This window comes from Amblyraja radiata, chromosome 27, assembly GCF_010909765.2.
Source record: "Amblyraja radiata isolate CabotCenter1 chromosome 27, sAmbRad1.1.pri, whole genome shotgun sequence".
NCBI lineage: Eukaryota > Metazoa > Chordata > Chondrichthyes > Rajiformes > Rajidae > Amblyraja > Amblyraja radiata.
The window spans coordinates 18712421-18733815 of record NC_045982.1 but is presented as its reverse complement, the minus strand read 5'-3'; the positions used below and the strand labels follow the sequence as shown (position 1 = coordinate 18733815).

Genomic DNA, 21395 nt, shown 5'->3' with positions numbered 1-21395 from the left:
TCCACTTTGGTGGCAAAAACAGGAAAGTAGACTATTATCTGTATGGTGGCCGATTAGGAAAAGGGAGATGCAACGAGACCTGGGTGTCATGGTACACCAGTCATTGAAAGTGCAGCAGGCAGTGAAGAAGGCGAATGGTATGTTAGCATTCATAGCAAAAGGATTTGAGTATAGGAGCAGGGAGGTTCTACTGCAATTGAACAGGGTCTTGGTGAAACCACACCTGGAGTATTGCGTACAGTTTTGGTCTCCTAATCTGAGGAAAGACATTCTTGCCATAGAGGGAGTACAGAGAAGGTTCACCAGACTGATTCCTGGGATGTCAGGACTTTCATATGAAGAAAGACTGGATGGACTTGGTTTGTACTCATCCCTGGGGCAATCTGATCACCTCTCACTGTTTCTACTGCCATCATACAAACCCCTCATCCGCAAGACCAAACCTGCAATAAGGACGGTCAAAATATGGCCCGAGGATGCCACTCTACAACTCCAGGACTGCTTTGATCGCACCGACTGGGACCTGTTTGCACAACAGGCTACCAGTGGTACAGAGGTAGACTTGGAGGAGTACACATCCACTGTGCTCTCCTACATAAACTGCTGTGTGGAGACTGTCACAGTGGACAAGCAAATAAAGATGTTCCCAAACCGGAAACCCTGGATGAACAAGGAGGTTCAGGATCTGCTAAGGGCACGCAACAATGCCTTTAAATCCAGGGACACTTCTGCTTACAGTGCGGCCAGGTCGAACCTGAACAAAGGCATAAAAAAGGCCAAAGACATCCACAGGCAAAGGGTGGAAGACCACTTTGGCCCATATATACGCTGCAGTGATTTGGCTCGGTCCCCAAGTTTGGGGCACAAATCTACCGCAATGTGAACGTTCTAAACCAGCGCGTTCCACAGGGACCCACTGGAAAGCTGATTTAAATGGGCATTTATTTACAGCAATTGAACACTAAATTCCTTCCATTTGGCCTATAAATTAATGTAAATGAGATTTAAAAATCATGTTTTATTGTGAATTATTTGTGAATATTATTTGGACATTTAGGCTATTTAAAAATGTTAATCATTTATTAAGAAATGGATAGATGTTTAGATCTAGTAATTGAAGTCTGAAATTAGCTACAATTAGGTAACTAACTAATTATATGCTTTAATTTCAGGTCATCCAAGTAAGATTATTTTATATTTGTTTCAGAATGCTTCAATCTATGATAACTGAAAATTTCATTCAGTTCTCTTAATTTTTAAGAAAGTTATGGGCTTTTGACTGTTCACGATCACAACTTTTTTGTTATGCCCATAGAAAATCAATAGGGAACAAGATGCTCATTTCCGAGTATGAAAATGGCCATAACTTTTTAAATACTTGAGATATGAAAGTGAATTAGGTGTCAAATTAAACTTATTTTTATGCTTTATCTGATGGGATAAATTACAGACTTGATTTTTTAAATCTCAAAATTTTGTAACATTGCTACTATATGTAATTCCAATCTGATCTTGCTTACATATAACAGTAGCTATGGATTAGAACCATGGTCCAAGTGACAGTCGTGGTGTCAAGCATAAACACATTTAATATTTGTTTTATTTAGGTTTCTGGCAGTCCATGATGATACACTGACATGGGAGAGGAATAATGAGTGGGTCAGAGGTACATTGTTGTATCATTATAACGTGACCTCAGTTTGTCCGGCAAAATGGATAATCTGGAAAGACTTTGGAACAAAGGGTGCCATAATAAAAAGCATAAAATCATACCGGCAGACTGCAAAGTTGCCACAACACCACCAGCCACCGTCGCTCCTCCATTCATAGCAGCAAACGCGGACATCGCACTTGCTGCCGCAGATCCAGCTGATATTCCAGCGGCAGTGAACCCGAGTGCCCCGACAGCAAGTGGGGCAGCAACCACTGCAGTAACTGCAAAGTAGGACATAAAATGAGGTGACAAGAGAACTAAAAATGTGTGTTATAACACACCAATGCATTTGGGCTGTTGGCTGCCACCAATGAGAATTTAAGAGTCAACCATATTTGGTGGATCTGGAGATCAAGTAAAAAGGGTAGATTTCCCCTAAAGGACATTGGTGAATTATTTATTTTGTGGTGATTAATAATGAGAACTAATAACTTTGATCAATTCCAGTTTATTAATTGACTTTGAATGGAGGGACGTGAACTGTAATGTCTAGATCACTAACCAACTATTATAACCACTGTGCCACCATCTTTCAATGCCAATTGATAATGTGACATCCAGTTGAGGTGTAGTTATTGGAGTGCTAGGGAAAACCCAATTTGTCAAAGGCCTTATTCTTTAGATGAGATAAGGCTTCAAATTAACCATTTGCTTCCACAGTGCAACAGAAGATGTCACATATAATGAACAGCAGTGGACAGGGAGTCCAGCTCTGGGCAACTCATGAAATAAATGCCATAGGTAGTTATTTGTTCATTTCCTGTTCATGAGCCATTTCCACCCACAAATTGGTTGCTACATCTGCTTTGGTAACAAGAGTGACTGCTTGTAAACACTTTGAGAAAGTTCAAGAAAATGTCATAAGGTTCCATCAATGTAAGCTGTTTATGTACCTGCACCTCCAGCAACCCAGGCAACTGTCGACCAATCTGTAAATGCAAGGACCAAATACAAACATTAGTCGAGTATTCAATAAGACCAAATGCAAGATTCTCATTTTGACCTGGAGCGGACAAAATGTGTAGGAAAGAAGAAGGTTCTCGACCCGAAATGTCACCCAGTCCTATCCCGCTGAGTTACTCCAGCATTTTGTGTCTCCCTTCTCATTTGATCTGATGGCTATACTTGTAACAAGTCGACCATGCTAAATTATGATACCTCTCTGCAGGTTATTTCTGCAATGTCCAAAGTACTTTTCCTCATGATACAAGTGTAAATAATGACAGACACAATTAATGTATAAAGGAGAAGGAGAATAAAATGAGAATAAACGAGGAAGAAAAACTAAAACAGATTCATAAGCAATTCTGTAAGAAAGGGGATCTAAGCTGCTGATAGTGATCTTACAAAATGTTCCAGATGCTGCAAAGTTTCTAATAGATTGGAAACCTCTAAATAGAATACACTATCCATGAAGGGAGAGAGAAAGGAAAGGGAGGAGGGTTAGTCTGACATCTGGTGTTGGTGACCATTATTAAGGAAATTATAAAAAATATACTGAGAAAACCATAATATGATAGGGCATAATTAGCTGGGTGGGGTTATCAAGTTATTTAAAGGCATTCATCAGAATTCCTGTAAAAGGTTGCTCCATAGGCTACTAACTTCAGGTATTGAGGGTAATAAATAAGTCAATGTGCAGGATGGATAGAATACAAGAGTAGGAAAATCTTGCTCATTTTATAGATAATGGGGAATCAAGAGTCATGAGAGTCACAAGGCTGTTTTCTCAAAACTAAAACTTTAGGTACAAAACTTAATCAACGTCACTTGCAGAACCACGTATCTTTGAACCACTCTGCTCTTTTGTATTCATCGTTGTTTACTTAGTGAGCTTCATGCAAACAAGGAATTTCATTGCACCCTGGTGTATATATAGAACATTAAAGTGAATCTGAGTCTTAAATCCGTTGTGCTGCTGCAAAGTGGGGAATTGCTTCCACATTCAGTCCGCCAGCGCTTGTATCAATGAACACATGAAAAAGGAAAGAAATGCAAGCAAAGCAAGTGCCTCTGTACAGCACAATATTAACAGTAAAAATTAATCCATATGCATTATGTTGGGAGAAAGGAGGGTGAGAAGATGAGGGTTGAGTGGAAAGAAATGGAAGTTACCTATGTCAAACGAAGGTAGGCTTGAACCTATAAAAGAGCAGATTAATAGCAGAATGAGATCATTTTAATATTTATTTTTCATATACAAACACTCACGCCAACTATTTCACCAATCCCCCATTCCCTTGCCAGATGTGTTAACTTCCTTCAACACGTCGTCTTTTGGTGAAAATATTGATTAATAATCTCTAACTTTTATCTACCTCACAAACTTTATTCTCAATGTTCTCCATTTTGATGGGTCTCAGGGATCTTAAGCTTCCATCCGTGCTCATCCTCATTCTATGTGAATGATTTTCTTCCAGTCCTTTGAGTTGTGCCCCTCTTGGTCACTTGTTAATAGGGAGGTTGCATCAGCAGTCGGGTCATGACCCCTGACCCGTACTGTTGCCATGCAACACCAACTGGAGTACACGCGGTGAACTGCAGGTAAGCACCTACCAATCTTTCCAGTGTAACGGGCCCATCTTCTTTCCCAGCATCTGGACTCCACATTGACTGATTCTACACTCGCAGACCTCGGGCTGTCTATCCCCACGACCGGGGGGTGGGGGATGGGGGGGCAGTGGTCTGGGGGGGGGGAGGGGGAGTGCCAATGCAGCGTGGTCAGTGACTCTGGGTGGGCGGAGGGACCAGACTGTCTCCAAATCTGCTGCAGCTGACAGGGATGTTGCCGGGTGGTCGGTGGGTGGTGGGGGTGGTCGATGGTGGGGGTGGTCGGTGGGTGGTGGGGGTGGTCGATGGTGGGGGTGTGCACGGGGACCTTTCCGGGTTTTCGTCCCCGTGTGTCTGATGCCAGGAGCTGCGGCCCCGCTCCATCCGGCACTGTGTGTGGGCGCTGCAGACCCATAGCCCGTGACAGTGCGGCCGCACAGGGGGAGGGTGGGTGGAGGGCGGCAGTGCATGGACAGCGCTGACCTTGGGGGGTGAGTCGGGGCTGACCCGAGGGATGCGCTCCTTCGGCCGTTTACAGCTTGGTGCTCGGGTTCAGAGCAAAGATACTGGAGCATTTGATTCAGAGTGCTCAGTCACGCTCCACAATTATTTACAGCGCAAATATTTACAATTTTGGTGTTTTTTAACATGTAAGAAAGTACATGCTTTGTGTGAAAACAGTGTATGCCGGAAGCTGCCATGTCCCCCAGATGGATTGAGCTGCTCCGTGCGTCACGCCCTTTGACCCGATGACCTAACGTGCAACCCCTCTATACCTTTTCTCAATCCTCCTTTGGACCATTTCCCCATTTAGGTGGTATAGTTGCCAACTTCAATTGTTAGGTCGTTTTTTCCCCTCTAACGTTTCCTTTGATGCTATTGTTTAGAGTTCAGAAATGCAGTGTAGAAATAGTCCATTTGGTCCACCAAGTCCACGCCGACTGTCGATCACCCATACACTAGTTCCATGTCCTACACACGAGGGTCAATTTAGAGAAGCCAATTAACCTGTAGACCAGGACATCTTTGGAGCGCGGACAGAAACCGGAGCACACGGAGATAACCCAGACACAGGGTGAATGTACAAACTCAGCACAGACGGAACCCATAGTCAGGATCATACCCAGGTCTCTGGCGCTGTGAGGCAGCAGCTCTACTGGAATTCAGGAAATCTGAAATGAAATGAGAAAATGCTGGAATCTCTTTGAAGGTCATGCAGCATCTGTGAAAGATAAATCACATTAATATTTCAGGTTGGAGATCTTCTGATAACCAGGAAGATTAAACCTGTTTCATTCTTCATACATGCTGCCTGACCTTGTGAGTAATTCCACCATTTTCTGTTTGTATTACATTTTTAAATCTAAGGTTCAAGATACCTATTCAGTATTTTTAAAATTCTCAATGCAACTTTACTGCTCACTTAGTTCTTAATAAAATAATTTTACTATTAAAGAGAGACTGTTCAGTAAGCTGGTGGCAGGATCAATGTTACACAGTATCTAGAACACTACAAATAACGATAAATGCTCAATTATTTTAAATCAATCAGGATCATTATATGCATTCATTTCTCACCTGTATTGAAAGCAGCAGATAAGAGCAACACGGTGTAAACCAGGTGCAGCATTTTTCACAATATCTTCAAGGATCAATAATGCAGTATTCAATGCAATGTGATTTTCCTCTGCGAAGTAAATTACATTAAAAAAAGTTTTAAGCAAAGATTGTGTGTGAATTCTTCACTCAGCACGAAGGGTCTCCACCTGAAACGTCACCCATTCCCTCTCTCCAGAAATGCTCCCTGTCACTCCAGCTTTTTGTAAACCAGCGTCTGCAGTTCCTTCCTACACAATAAGTGTCAACGTCGTCCCTTTTATAAATACACCGATGCATACGCAATGAATATAGAAATGGCATTATGGAAAAGTCATATAATTGGAAACTAAATTCTGCCTTGAATCACTGCATCAACATATCCTTGCTGCTAAACCCAAATCCAGCACAAAATAGCAAAACACTCACCAAAGGCTAGAATATGCTGCAAACTGCACTTGTAATCTGACTCCAAGCGCAGGTTGTGCACAGACACAGTTTGCCTCCGGAAAATTGCTTCCACTGCGGCTGCGTTATTTAACTAAACCGCGTCATTAAGTTCAGTTTCGTTTTCCTCAAACACACAAAAGGCTGCAGATGCTGGAATCTGAAACGAAACCTAGAGGAATTGTTCGAAGAACATTGGCTCTTTTGTTTTGCTTGGTTTCCAGCGAGAGTTGTTTGGGATCTATTTACATCTCTAGTCACACTGAAATCGATTCCACCCCCAGCCTGACTCAGTTGAATTCATTTGAACTGGGATCTGTACCCCACGGTGTCTTTTTTAAATTTCAATAATAAATTTTATTAATGTAAAAAAAAACATAAATCCTGCAAAAATTGTCTTAGTGTCTGTACATTCCATAGTGTCCTATTGAGTTGTGTTGACACCCGAACAGAACCCTGGTTCGATCCTGACTACGGTGCCGTCTGTACGGGCTTTGTACGTTCTCCCCGTGACCTGTGTGGGTTTTCACCGGGGTCTCCAGTCTCCTCCCACACTCCAAAAAGACTTACAGGTTTGCAGGATAATTGCCTTGGTAAATTGTAAATTGTCCCTGGTGTAGGATAATGTAAGCGTGCGGGGATCTCTGGTCGGCGTGGTCTGTCAGCCAAATGGCCTGTTTCCGCGCTGTATCTCTGAACTAAACTAAACCAAACTAAGAACACCATTGCCACTCATGTGGTCCCCCTGGGGTAATCTCCCTTCTCTTGTTTGAAGGATGCCCCCACAGAACTCTACCCCTCAATATCCAGCAGTAAAACAACCCCAAACTGTGGTCTTTCCCGACAGTATTGCATTGGCTGCACCAAGCTTCAGTTCCCTCCCACTGCATGTATTCCTGCAGTCTGGAATGGGCCAGTTAGCAATGTTCCTGCACCCTGCGTTAGATGTATACTGTAGGGGCAGATTAAAGATCAGATCAATTGTGAGTTGAAGGAGCAATCGGGCTAAACCTGCTGGCTGATCCCCAGTACAGTTCTGAAGAAGTGTCTCGACCCAAAACATCACCATTCCTTCTTTCCATAGATGCTGCCTCACCCGCTGAAGTTCTCCAGCAATTTATGTCCACGTTTGCCTTTTCCAGCATCTGCAGTTCTTTCTTAAACACCTGGCTCAGTTCAGTGAAAGTACAGTGAAAAAGGTTTTGTTGTGTGCTAATCAGTCAGTGGAAAGATAACATATGATTACAATTGAGCCATATAACAGCACATAATCCTCCCAACATTTCGCCACCTCCAGCGGGATCCTACCATTAGCCAGAGCTTCCCATCTCCACCCATTACCGCTTTCTGCAGAGACTGTTCCCGCCGCAACTCCCTGGTTAACTTGTCCCTTCCAACCCAAACCACCCCAATCCCAGGTACTTTCCCCTGCAACTGCAGGAGATGCAACACATGTCCCTGTACCTCCCCCTTCGACTCCATCCAAGGACACTGACAGTCTTTCCAGGTTAGGCAGAGGTTCACTTGCACCGCCTCCAACTTCATCTATTGTATCCGCTGCTCCAGGTGTGGACCTATATATCGGTGAGGCCAAGCGCAGGCTCGGCGATCGTTTTGCTGAACACCTCCGCTCAGTCCGTCTAATCCTACCTGATCTCCCAGGTCCTAAACATTTTAACTTCCCCCTCCCAGTCCCACACTGATCTTTCTGTCCTGGGCCTCCTCCATTGTCAGAGTGAGGCCCAGTGTAAATTGGAGGACAGCACATCATATTTTGCTTGGGCAGCTTACACCCCAGCTGTATGAATATTGACTTTGTTAACTTCAATTAACCCTTGTTTTCCCTCTCTCTCCATCCCTCCTCCCACCCAGGTCTAACACCAGTCTGACTGTCCCCCTGATTACATTTTATCAGTTTGCGTTGTTCTCACCTTCTCCTAGCTAACAATGATCTATTCTACATTGTCCTTGACCTTCATTTCTTTTGGTCTCTTATACTTTATCTCGGTAACTCCTTCTCCCCTGCAGTCAGTCTGAAGAAGGGTCTCAACCCAAAACGTCATGCATTCCTTCTATCCACAGATGCAGCCTGTTCCGCTGAGTTACTCCAGCATTTTGTGTCTATCTTTGGTGTAAACCAGCATCTGCAGTTTCTTTCTAAACACCTTTGATCACAAGTTTGTGAATCAGTGGTCCAGCCTCAAGAGGAGAAGATGTTTGATTCTGTGGGATTTCTTCTTCCGGAGATGGGGACACAGGTTTAAGGTGAGGGAGGAAAGATTTAAGAGGAATCTGAGGGGCATCTTTTTCACCTTTTGCATCTTTTGGTGGGTGTATGGAACAAGCTGCCAGAGGAGGTAGTTGAGGCAGGTACTATCACAACATTTAAGAAAAATTTAGACAGTACATAGATAGGACAGGTTTAGAGGGATATGGGCCAAACACAGGGAGGTGGGTGAGTGTGGGTATGTTGGGCTGAAGGGCCTGTTTCCAAGCTGTAAGACTCCATGACCAAGTCATTTGGGAGAATACCAAGAACACCATAACTCACACACAATCTCCGGCATTAGTTTGCTGTTGTGAGGGCACTCCTCATCAGATACCTCATGCACAGCCAGTCTCAGTCCCATTGCATGCTGTGGTTTGTCCACCCTAATAATTGTCCACTTCTTTGTGGACAGTGTGTTTGGCAAGAAGCTCTGGAAAGGGATATAGAGGACTTGGTTATGATCAATTCCAGGTTCCTGAACTCAGTTGGGCTGGGTCTTGTGTATTAGTCTCTCAAACGTTACACCGGCAATATTGGGGCTGGATATTCTAGATAAAGGTGCTTCAATGATTAATCTGCTCTTGGCTTCCCAAAATCTGGACATTTAGGATGCAGTCATGGATAAAGGAAAATGGTGTTTATTTAAATATGTATACCTCAGAATAATTCTCACATCTTTAATTCAAGCCACAACAGTTCAAATTCGGTGTACTGTGTAAACAAACTACACATGAGAAGCAATGCCAAATGCTTCTAAGGTTGTTCATTGAAATGTGGCTTATAATATCAAAACAATTGTAAATTAAACCAGTAGCAAGATAATTAATTCAGATCAGTAAAACTGAATGCTTTACATGTGGACTTTTAATAATCAAATACATTTTGGATCATATTCAGGGTTTAGGAAGAATGGTAATTTATTTAGGTTATTTTCTCCAGAGTCCAAGCAATGCACCGGTTACAGCACCTCCAGCCCCGACTGCTGCATTAGCAACGAATGACAGTCCTGCTGCTCCTATAAAGGAAAGGGAAAAACAAATAAGAATAAACTGCAAACAATCTGAGACACCCTGAAATTATTAACAATCAACACCTTATTTCTGAGCAGCATAGGTACAATGCCACCTGGCGCTCACTCAAGAAGGCAGCATCTATCATTAAGGATCCCCACCATCCAAACCATGCCTGGGCAGGAGGTACAGAAGCCTGAAGTCACACATCACCAGGTTCAGGAACAGCTTCTTTCCTACATCTCTGCTCACTGGATTTGTTCGATTATCCTCTACATACCTTTGCCTGCCTCCATAGCTGCTGCATTAATTTCCCCCTCCCCCTCCCGTGTAGCACATTTAAATCTCCATTCTAGGATATTGGGGGCCTACAGTTTAGGTGCAGGATTCCCATAAAGTTAGTTTGCAATTAACTCAACTTTGCTGAGGCTCTATAGGCACAGGTCAGGCTGTATTGAGAGAAGTTTTGGGCCTCACATCCGAGGTAGGATGTGTTGGTCTTGGAGAGGGTCCAGTGGAGGTTTAGGAGAATGATCCAAGGAATGATTGGGTTAACAGATGAGTGTTTGATGGTATTGGGCCTGTACTCGCTCGCTGGAGTTTAGAAGGATGTGGGGGAAGGATTGAAACTTACTGAACAGTGAAAGGTCTGGTTAGAGTGGATGTGGAGAGGATGTTTCTACTAGTGGCAGAGTCTAGGACCATAGCCCAAAGATATTTTAAAGTGGAATTTGACAGATCCTTGATTAGTACAGGTGTCATGGATAAGGGGAGGTGAAGGCAGGTGAATGAGGTTGAGAGGGAAAGACAAATCAGCCATGATTAAATGGCACAGTAGATTTGATGGGCCAAATGGCCTAGTTCTGCTCCTATAACTTATTAACGTTTAGGTTTAGTTTATTGTCGCGTATAAGAGGTACAATGAAAAGCTTTGGTTGAAAACATTTTTGTAACTGTTGAGCATTTAATGTAAAAAGTTATTCTACATCAATTTTCAGCACAAAGGATTTAAGCAAGGAAGATTGAAAAATGCTCATTTCTTTTCACTGGACCTTACCAGCTGATTGAAGAATAGCCACCATGCTTCCAGCTGCAACACCTCCTCCATTGGCAACAGCTGCGGCACCCATCATCTTTGCAGCGATAGAACCGACTGCTACCCCAGAGCCGGTGAAGCCCGCTGCCCCTAAAACGACAGGGGCTGCAGCAATGAAAGTGGCTAGAGGAAGAAACATGCCATTTGATCAGAGTACATTAAAACAGGAGCTGAACACCAACCAAGAACACACGGGCATTTAGGCGGTACAGTCTATGCAATTTAATGATGGGCCAGGTAACACTCCACACAACATGCACTATTCACTGTGTAGGAAGGAACTGCTGGTTTACACCGAAGATTGACACAAAATGCTGGAGTAACTCAGCGGGACAGGCAGCATCTCTGGAGAGTAGGAATGGGTGACGTTTCGGGTCGAGACCCTTCTTCACTACTCACGTCTATTATGGGCGATTTGTCTCAACACTACGTTTTAGTGATCACTTCGGTACCAAATCAAAGGGGCTGTGCTATGGGCACGTTGTGGCTGGCATAAAGCTGAAGGGGCACATACACAGCACATTTAATCTCTCATCTTAGTATCTTACAGGATCTCCTCCCTCGACTCAGCAAAGCCTTTAATGAAACCTGTTCAAATAAGTAGCAAGAAACTGTGCAGTACAGACACTGAGGAGAAAGGGTAATATCTCTCTAAACAGCAGTCAGAAAAAGAAAATACTGAATTAGGGTATCAGTGTCATAAACATAGAAACATAGAAATTAGGTGCAGGAGTAGCCCATTCGGCCCTTCGAGCCTGCACCGCCATTCAATATGATCATGGCTGATCATCCAACTCAGTATCCCGTACCTGCCTTCTCTCCATACACTCTGATCCCCTTAGCCACAAGGGCCACATCTAACTCCCTCTTAAATATAGCCAATTAACTGGCCTCGACTACCCTCTGTGGCAGGGAGTTCCAGAGATTCACCACTCTCTGTGTGAAAAAGGTTCTTCTCATCTCGGTTTTAAAGGATTTCCCCCTTATCCTTAAGCTGTGACCCCTTGTCCTGGACTTCCCCAACATCGGGAGCAATCTTCCTGCATCTAGCCTGTCCAACCCCTTAAGAATTTTGTAAGTTTCTATAAGATCCCCTCTCAATCTCCTAAATTCTAGAGAGTATAAACCAAGTCTATCCAGTCTTTCTTCATAAGACAGTCCTGACATCCCAGGAATCAGTCTGGTGAACCTTCTCTGCACTCCCTCTATGGCAATAATGTCCTTCCTCAGATTTGGAGACCAAAACTGTATGCAATACTCCAGGTGTGGTCTCACCAAGACCCTGTACAACTGCAGTAGAACCTCCCTGCTCCTATACTCAAATCCTTTTGCTATGAAAGCTAACATACCATTCGCTTTCTTCACTGCCTGCTGCACCTGCATGCCCACTTTCAATGACTGGTGTACCATGACACCCAGGTCTCGCTGCATCTCCCCTTTTCCTAGTCGGCCACCATTTAGATAATAGTCTGCTTTCCTGTTTTTGCCACCAAAATGGAGAACCTCACATTTATCCACATTATACTGCATCTGCCAAACATTTGCCCACTCACCCAGCCTATCCAAGTCACCTTGCAGTCTCCTAGCATCCTCCTCACAGCTAACACTGCCCCCCAGCTTAGTGTCATCCGCAAACTTGGAGATATTGCCTTCAATTCCCTCATCCAGATCATTAATATATATTGTAAATAGCTGGGGTCCCAGCACTGAGCCTTGCGGTACCCCACTAGTCACTGCCTGCCATTGTGAAAAGGACCCGTTTACTCCTACTCTTTGCTTCCTGTTTGCCAGCCAGTTCTCTATCCACATCAATACTGAACCCCCAATGCCGTGTGCTTTAAGTTTGTAAACTAATCTCTTATGTGGGACCTTGTCGAAAGCCTTCTGGAAGTCCAGATACACCACATCCACTGGTTCTCCCCTATCCACGCTACTAGTTACATCCTCGAAGAATTCTATAAGATTCGTCAGACATGATTTACCTTTTGTAAATCCATGCTGACTTTGTCCAATGATTTCACCACTTTCCAAATGTGCTGCTATCCCATCTTTAATAACTGACTCTAGCAGTTTCCCCACTACCGATGTTAGACTAACTGGTCTGTAATTCCCCGTTTTCTCTCTCCCTCCCTTCTTAAAAAGTGGGGTTACGTTTGCTACCCGCCAATCCTCAGGAACTACTCCAGAATCTAAAGAGTTTTGAAAGATTATTACTAATGCATCCACTATTTCTGGAGCTACTTCCTTAAGTACTCTGGGATGCAGCCTATCTGGCCCTGGGGATTTATCGGCCTTTAATCCATTTAATTTACCCAACACCACTTCCCGGCTAACCTGGATTTCACTCAATTCCTCCAACTCCTTTGACCCGCGGTCCCCTGCTATTTCCGGCAGATTATTTATGTCTTCTTTAGTGAAGACGGAACCAAAGTAGTTATTCAATTGGTCCGCCATATCCTTGTTCCCCATGATCAACTCACCTGTTTCTGACTGCAAGGGACCTACATTTGTTTTAACTAATCTCTTTCTTTTCACATATCTATAAAAACTTTTGCAGTCAGTTTTTATGTTCCCTGCCAGTTTTCTTTCATAATCTATTTTTCCTTTCCTAATTAAGCCCTTTGTCCTCCTCTGCTGGTCTCTGAATTTCTCCCAGTCCTCCAGTATGCTGCTTTTTCTGGCTAATTTGTACGCATCATCCTTCGCTTTGATACTATCCCTGATTTCCCTTGTTATCCACGGATGCACTACCTTCCCTGATTTATTCTTTTGCCAAACTGGGATGAACAATTTTTGTAGTTCATCCATGCAGTCTTTAAATGTCTTCCATTGCATATCCACCGTCAACCCTTTTAGAATTAATTGCCAGTCAATCTTGGCCAATTCACGTCTCATACCCTCAAAGTTACCTTTCTTTAAGTTCAGAACCATTGTTTCATAAAAATTCTATGCTCTGACTGTTCAGCTCACCCAAACCAATGTATCCACTTGCACTAATCTCATTTAGTCGCAGGTAGACAAAAATGGTGGATAAACTCAGCGGGTGAGGCAGCATCTATGGAGCGAAAGAACAGGTGACGTTTCAGGTCGAGACCCTTCTTCAGACTCATGTGGGGGTAGGGGTAGAAGAAAGGAAGATGCGGAGACAGTAGGCTGTGGGAGAGCTGGGAAGGGGAGGGGAAGGAGGGAGAAAGCAAGGACTACCTGAAATTGGAGATGTCAATTTTCATACCGCTGGGGTGTAAACTTCCCAAGTTAAATATGAGGTGCTGCTCCTCCAAATTGTGGTGGGAATCTGGCCATGGAGGAGGCCCAGGACAGAATAGTCAGATTTCGAATGGGAGGGGGAGTTGAAGTGCTGAGCCTCCGGGAGATCAGGTTGGTTTAATCTTATTTAGTATCATTTTATTTTCCCACACATATTGTGTGGAAGTTAAAAGATTTAAACTTTACAAAATGGATTCAGCTAAAACTAAGATAAGCTCTTCACCTTCTCCTATTAAATTGCAAAGCCAGCAAAAAGCAGTAACCCTTGTTCTCAGTACACTAACAAGGCTAAGAAAATTATATAACATAAGCGAGATAACAAGTACAGCTTCGTGAATGTCTCTATAATATAAACATTTAGAGGAGGTTCAGGCTCTTAGCACTAACCCTTGCTCTATAAGATTACTAGACTAAGTGGGACCTGTTGGGTCAGTGGGAGGGGGAGGGGGCTTTCTGGAGCGCTAGTATGGGTGTTGTGGGCTGAAGGGACTGGTTTCCAGAGTACTAGTATGGACATTGTGGACTAAATGGATTCTTGGGCTGGCAGTATAGTATATTTTATATTAAATGTATCTTAGATAATCTTGTATTGAAAAGAAGTTATATCTTAAAAAGTCTGATTAGGCAATGGGCCCCTCAGGCCATTTGGTCACAGGTCATTTGGTCTTTCTCAATGTCGCATTCGTGTGAAGTGTTGTAATGACATGGCCCAGTATTTATGACTGTTTATACGTCCAAGACCACAAGGCTGGAATAATAATGGATTCTGTATTAAGTTTGCTACGTAATTACACATATGTTGAGATAAGAGGTGATACATTTGAGCATGTTGTATCTTTTATTTTGGTATATATTAGCAATGTTAAGCGATATATTAGCGGGGATTGATGGTCAGTGCGGCCTTGGTGGGTCAAAGGGCCTTTTTCCGCGATGTAAAGGGCCTGTCCCACTTGGGTGTAATTTGCGTGAAGCGTAAATGATGTTGCATCGTGCATCGTGACGCGTAAATGATGTTGCATCGTGCATCGTGATGCGTAAATGATGTCGCAAATAACGCCCGTAGTAATCTAGATCTGCCAAATATTCCTGCTGATCCTGAACTGCAGGAAGAAGAGAGCATCGTCCGACAGAGGGCAAGACGTTTTTGTTCTGAGCAACCATGGTCACTGAACGGTGAAAATATAGAAGCAGTTCAGTAATGGTAAAGGATTCCACCCATTCCCCAGAACCTCAGAAATAAGAGGATCTATGTGCAGTTGTGGCTGGAACTACTCTACGAGTGTCAGCTGGTCCAGGCCAATGAATAGGCCAACCGTAACCGCTCCCACAATGTTTACTTATTGATTCCACTCACCAGCACCAGCGCCTATTAGAAGAACTTCCTTAAGAACCATGTCACTGTGAAGAGAAAAATAACCAATTTAAAATAAATCTTGCCTTGAAGTTGCGTTTACATACTTTGGAGAACGGTTTAAAGGTAAAGTTTTTTCCCCCACGAGATACACCATGTAAAAGGGCTTTAGGCCCATGCCGACCATCTATGCCCATTCACAGAAGTTCTACGTTATCCCGCTTACGTTGCCCCACTGTTGTCATTTATCATGCAAGGTAATTGTATACTATAACATGTGCTCTTCAACAAACAATAATGTGGTCACAAACACATAATTTCTTATAATGTCAAAGATAGACACAAAATGCTGGAGTAGCTGTGGGACAGGCAGCATCTCTGGAGAGAAGGAATTGGTGACATTTTGGGTCAAGACCCTTCTTCAGATAATGTTATTGAATAAGGAGTATGTATATTCATCTGGACAACAAGATCTACTCCCTCTCCTGGCACTCTTTGATTCATAGCAAAGAGAATAATTTATATGGACATGAGGGAAGTTTGGTTGAATTTCTTATTTGAGGGATGTCAGATTCAGCATTGAATCACCAGTACCCCACTGAGTTCTCAGAATGGATTCAAAGCTCAAGTGTGACTTGAATGTACAAGCCTGATTCACAGGTCCCTATCATGGCTCACACATCAGGAAACTAAACCTCTCTTTGTTCCTGCGGATACTCCAAAATTAATCTTGTAAACCACATAGTCATTTTTCCCCCCATTATCACCTTCACTGCAACATTGGCAGGAGATCCAGGTGTGTGTGGAGGGGGTGCAGTTTGTCCTTAGCTATTCTCAGAGCTTTTTTCAGACAGCGGCTCTGGAACAGTTCTTGTACCGAGGGTAGGGAGACGCCAATGATCCTCTCTGCTACCCTCACTACCCTCTGTAGAGCCTTCCTGTCTGAGCAGTTGCAGTTGGAGTACCACGTGTTTATGCAGTACGTGAGTACAGACTCCACCATGCCCCTGTAAAAAGTCCTGAGGATGTTGGTGGGAAGTGAGGCCTGTTTGATTTTCCTCAGGAAGTGCAGTCGCTGATGGGCCCGTTTGACAATCTCAGTGTTGTTCCTGGACCAGGTGAGACTGTCTGTAATTTGCACTCCAAGGAACTTTATGCTCTCCACTCCCTCCACTGTGGTGCCACTGATGTTGAGGGGTGTGTGTTTTGGCTGCGCCCTCCTGTAAGTTATTGGGGCAAATCCGGACTTGGATAAGGAAATGGATATTTTAAAAGACAGATTTGCTGGCTGCAATGGAACCCCCCCCCCCCCCCCCCCCCCCCCCAATCCACAGAAATAATCAGTTTCAAGTTTCAAACCCGTCTGGCCTGTGGACTTGGACATCACACAACGGTGTGAACAGGAAAGGCTGAGACGGAGATAACGAGATTCTCTTGGATACACAAAGGAAGGAACCAAGCCTCAGCAGACGGTGGTAAACAGGCCAGCAGAAGCATAATCACCATCGGGGATGATAACGATCAGGCTGAGGGATCATGACATCAGCAAACCCCTTATCATCGGAAGCCTATTGTTCATGCCAGATCGAAACTGGGAAACATCAAAAGAACCCCTTTTATCCAGAGGACCACCTGGGGGTTTCAAAGGAAGCTCAGGTATAAAAGCCGGTCAAACCAGAACTCTTTCTCTCTTCCTGCTCTCTTCCTGCTCTTCCTGCTCTGCTGGACAGCTCGTGGGCCTGCATCGACTTAGCTGTGAGTATCCTGGTGACCTGGTGAAGTTCCCGAAATAGGAGGTTGAGGGGAGAAAGGTAAAGGGGGAGTATGCTTGCAAGTAAAATTGTGTTAAAGTAAGTTTCACGACGTGCCCGATAGTTTTCCGTCCATAGTCTTAGTTTAAACCATAAGTTTAGCCACGTATTGTGTAGTGTTGGTGAGATTCGATTTCTCATTGTTTAATAAAGCCTGTAAATTTTAGACTTGCTTTGAGTCCATCTTGGTTTCTGTTTTCTCTCATCGGCACACTCTGGTCAATTCAACCTTTTTATCATATCCCACCATAATTACGAGGTCTAGAACCTAGGGGAATCCTTTTTGTGGAGCAAAGGGAAACGCAAAACCCCTACAGAATGGCGACCATGGCAGGACCTCGGTGGTTTGGGATATGTGATTTGCCAGAGGGAGTGAGAGAACGTAGCAAGATGGAGGAGAGAATCTCCTCTTATCTGTTTAAAAAGATCAATCTCACCAAACAAAGGGTGATAGCACTGTTGAGAGCAGAGCAGCCTGCAGGAGCTGCAGCTCAATGGACGGAAAGCAAAGCGTATAATAAAGGGCAGGAAAAGGCAGTTTGGCTAGCGTGCCTATCACAGCAGGTAGCAAAAATGCAGAGACAGGTAGATAGACTGGAAGAGCAACTGAGAGAAGCTAGGGCCAGTGCTGAAGAAAGCGCTAGAGAAGGGGAAGGGCTATCTGAGGAATGCAGTAAAGCCAGGCAGTGTATCTTGCAGGCGAGGGAGTCCCACAGAAATGCCCAGGAATTCCTCCAATGCCAGGTGGTAGAGGCAAAGGAGAGGGAACGGAACGCCCAGGAACTCCTGGCTCAGAGTACACAGAAGTGCAGGGAGCTGGAGGGAAAGTTCCAAGATATACAAGCAGCATACAGGGTGGCCCGTAGCGAGCTAGGGGATAGTGATCACGGGCCTTGCCAGGCAAGGATAGCGCAGCTGGAGGAGACTCTGTCCAAGACTAGGGGACGGGTTCACCTGGTAGGACCAGGGGGGTCCCCCGGGGGCAGAGGGCTTCCCTCAGCAGATGATTCCCCAGGGGCAAAGGGAATAGACCGCCTCCTGAGGCACCGGGGATAGGTCCGGGTCGGCAGGTGCTGTTCGGGTTGTCCGGGGAGGGACAGGCTCAAGGAGGGGCGGGAGAGCACCCACAGTTAGCGGCTTCCGCGCCATGTGTAGCACACCACAAGGTGGTGGGGTTACCGATCATGGTGGGAGAGCCGGGGGTAAATGGGCAACAGCCCCGAGTAGGGCAGATGTGCCCGGTACGGCAAAGGAAATATGGTCCCCCGGTAGGGCAGGCAGATAGGGGGCCCATAGAGAGTGATATCATCATTCCCCATGGGGCACATGTGCTGAGGGGGATGGTGGCTCAGGTTCCCAAGTTAACCAGGGTGGGAGACCCGTCATTGCATTTTATGGAGGTGCAGCAGGCAGCCGACATAAACGATTGCGATGAGGTAGAACGGGTAAAGCTGCTACTGATGACCCTAGATTCATACCTATGCAAGGCGGTGACCTCCAGGGAAGGGGGAAGACCTGAAACATGGGTAGCGGCACAGACAGCGGTTCTGGAGGCCATGGGGTTGAATCAGGGTAGTCCTTTCACCAGGGTGGGGGAGACGGAGCAGCAGGTAGCTGAGTCCCCGGACATGTTCGCAGACAGGCTGTGGGCAGTGTATGAGGGAGCGTGTGGGATGCCTTTAGATAGGCAGAATTTAGATGGGAGAACAGCTCACTGGCTGAAGACTCTGGTGGCGAATTGCCTCCCGCGAGTTAGGGCAAAGGCCGAGCACTGGTTCGACCCAGCTGACCCAAACCTTAACGAGGCGGAGGTGATCAGGAAGCTCACCCTTGCATACCGCAATGGAGAGAGAAGTGAGGAGAAGCCCTTTAAGGGCAAGGTGCACAAAATAGTACCGGCACCCCCCAAAGGGAGGCAGTGGAAACAGGAAGGCAGCCAGACCTCTTCCGAGATGAGGCTGGTGTGCTACGGGTGTGGGAAGCCCGGGCACTACAAGAGGGAGTGCAGAAACCCAAGTAGAGCAGTGGAGGATAGGACCCCGGTAACAATAGATATAAAAGATCTAATTACCTATTTGCAGTCAAAGGCAGGAGGGTCCGGACAGGTAGCCATGGCAACAGGCCAGGGCGCGCCCGTATCCGCACCCCCGGCACCTTTATGACTGCCAGCGAAACAGCCCACATTCCTATGCCCATTAGAGTATGCCCCATGTGGGAGACCCTGGGTCAAGATGGAGGTCCAGGATGTGGTCGGGAGTTACCTGCTGGACATTGGTGCTTCCAGTAGCATTGTCCACACGGACAACCCCCGTACATGCCCTCTATCTAGTGGGGCGCCCTATAGTCCACGAGGTGAGGGAAATCAGAGGGCGGATTGCTTGGCCAGGGAAGGAGCCAGGAGTGGGAAAGCATGGGATCCCCATGAGGAAGGACAGGTAGCTGCAGCCAGGGAGCAGCCTCGAGAAAAGGAGAGTGCGGGAGTGGTTTTGGCCCCAGACCTGACCATGGTCCAGGCACAAGACCCCATTTTAAAGGCTGCCTCAGCAGCCATTTACAGGCAGGGGAAGATAGAGGGACCGTATGGGGGTAAAGATCAAGAACAGACCCGGGTTGATGTGGAAACCGTAGGGGAGCCAGGCGAGTCCACAGGTAGTCAGCCTGAAGTAGCCGGCTGTGTTCCAGGGCGAGGACTGGAAGCAGCGGAGAAGGAGGCTGACTCCAGCCCTCCGCAGGCAGGTACCGTAGATTGCCTAAGAGAGGCAGAACTAGCAGAAGCAGAGGAGATGGAGGTATCACCTCTGGTGTGGGAACCCCCGGTCAGACGTAGGAGTGACAGGGTCCCTAAACCCCCAGCAAGGTGGTCCCCATCCCTAATTAAACCTAGGGCTAGGGCCGGCCACAGGAGGGCCGGAAAGGAGAGTGGCCGAAACAGGGCACTACGGAGTGCGGCTGGAGGGAGCCCAGTCTCCACAGGGAACGTAGGGGTATCTCGAAACCCCGTAGTGCAAAGGGAGGTGAGGGGCAGTCAGGCCCCTCAACAGGAGGAGTTCTGGCCTGCACGGGTGGGCCCACCAGAGGGGTGGCCCCAGCGTGACGGGGACCAGTTATGAGTTGGCCACCCGGAGACGGGTGGCGTTGTATATAGCATTGGTTTGTGTGTAAGTAGATGTAGTTAGCGTAATTAGATATAGGGTTTTGTATAGCTACAGGGGAGTACAGGGACAGACAGTACGGGATCAAAGGGATGTGCTGTGGAAAAGTAGACCACAACAGACAAAACAAAACCCCAAATGCCATTATTAGGCAGATAGCTCTGTGGAGGCAAGGAGGTGTTTTGCTTTGTTTTCCAGATAAGTAGCCCCGCCGTATGGATGATGGCAACGATGTGCCTCCGGATGTACGTGGCGCGTCGCGGGGACACGGAGGAGTACCCGCATGGTGCCCCTGCGAGACGGAATTATTATATCAGGCCCTGTTAAAAGACATGTTCCAGAAATTCCACAACCTGGATTTTGGGGACATAGACATAGAAGAGATGTACCGCGGGGGAGGGGATTTCACTTTGGGGTCCGGTAGGCAAAGACGAGGGGTGGTTAACGACGGGTTTACAGCATTTAACACGGGGACGTCTATTATTAATAGCATGGACAACGTAGAACTGGCCTTGCAGATCAATCAGTTGAAGGGCCAGTTACGAAAGGTTCTGGGGGAGGAAAATGCGGTGGTAGGATCGGGACTGCACGAAGAGGTGGCAATGACTCTACATCTAAAAGAAATCATAGCACAATTGGAGACACATGCAAAAACGATAAACGCTTTGATTAAAGAGGACCGGAATGCGTCCGATCAGGCTGTACAGAATGAGGTGTGTGGGCTGTATGGTGCGTGGTTGTTGGGGGAGGGGAGGAGAAACCTGGAAGACCTGAGGCAAGGTCGGGTCCCCTCCTGGATAAGCAACCAGCACCTAGCAGCGCTACACCCTTATAACAGCACTTTGAGTCCTTGTCAGCTTCGTGTGGCCTCCGAGGCCTACCCGGTACCGGTGGATTGCGGAAAATCCAATCACACCATAATGGGAGTGGTCGTAAGAATCCCGGTGATGGGAACCTCGGCACGACCAGCTCCTCTGTACCGAGTGGAGAACGTGGGAGTTGTTCGTGGGGGGGGGTGCATATTCGCTACGGGAAGGTCCCGCCCTATGTCATAGTGAGGGAGCAAGCTGTGACAGGCATTGACCTTTTGGGTTGTCGGAGCCGGGGAGCACAGGTAATCCTGTGTCCCCAG

The 21395-nt window shown here is 46.0% G+C and overlaps 1 protein-coding gene across 1 annotated transcript in view; it reads right to left on the bottom strand.

The window, feature by feature from the left end:
• Positions 1 to 1524: 1524 nt before the first annotated feature.
• LOC116988538 (interferon alpha-inducible protein 27-like protein 2A) overlaps positions 1525 to 21395 on the bottom strand; it is a 59057-nt gene continuing 39186 nt past the window's right edge. Inside the window, exons 6-7 of the mRNA XM_033045344.1 lie at positions 2608 to 2643; positions 1525 to 1935 (exon numbers count right to left, since the gene is read on the bottom strand). Of these exons, the coding sequence (XP_032901235.1) occupies positions 1661 to 1935; positions 2608 to 2643 (311 nt within the window). The 3' untranslated portion in view covers positions 1525 to 1660. The remainder of the gene's footprint in view (positions 1936 to 2607; positions 2644 to 21395) is intronic.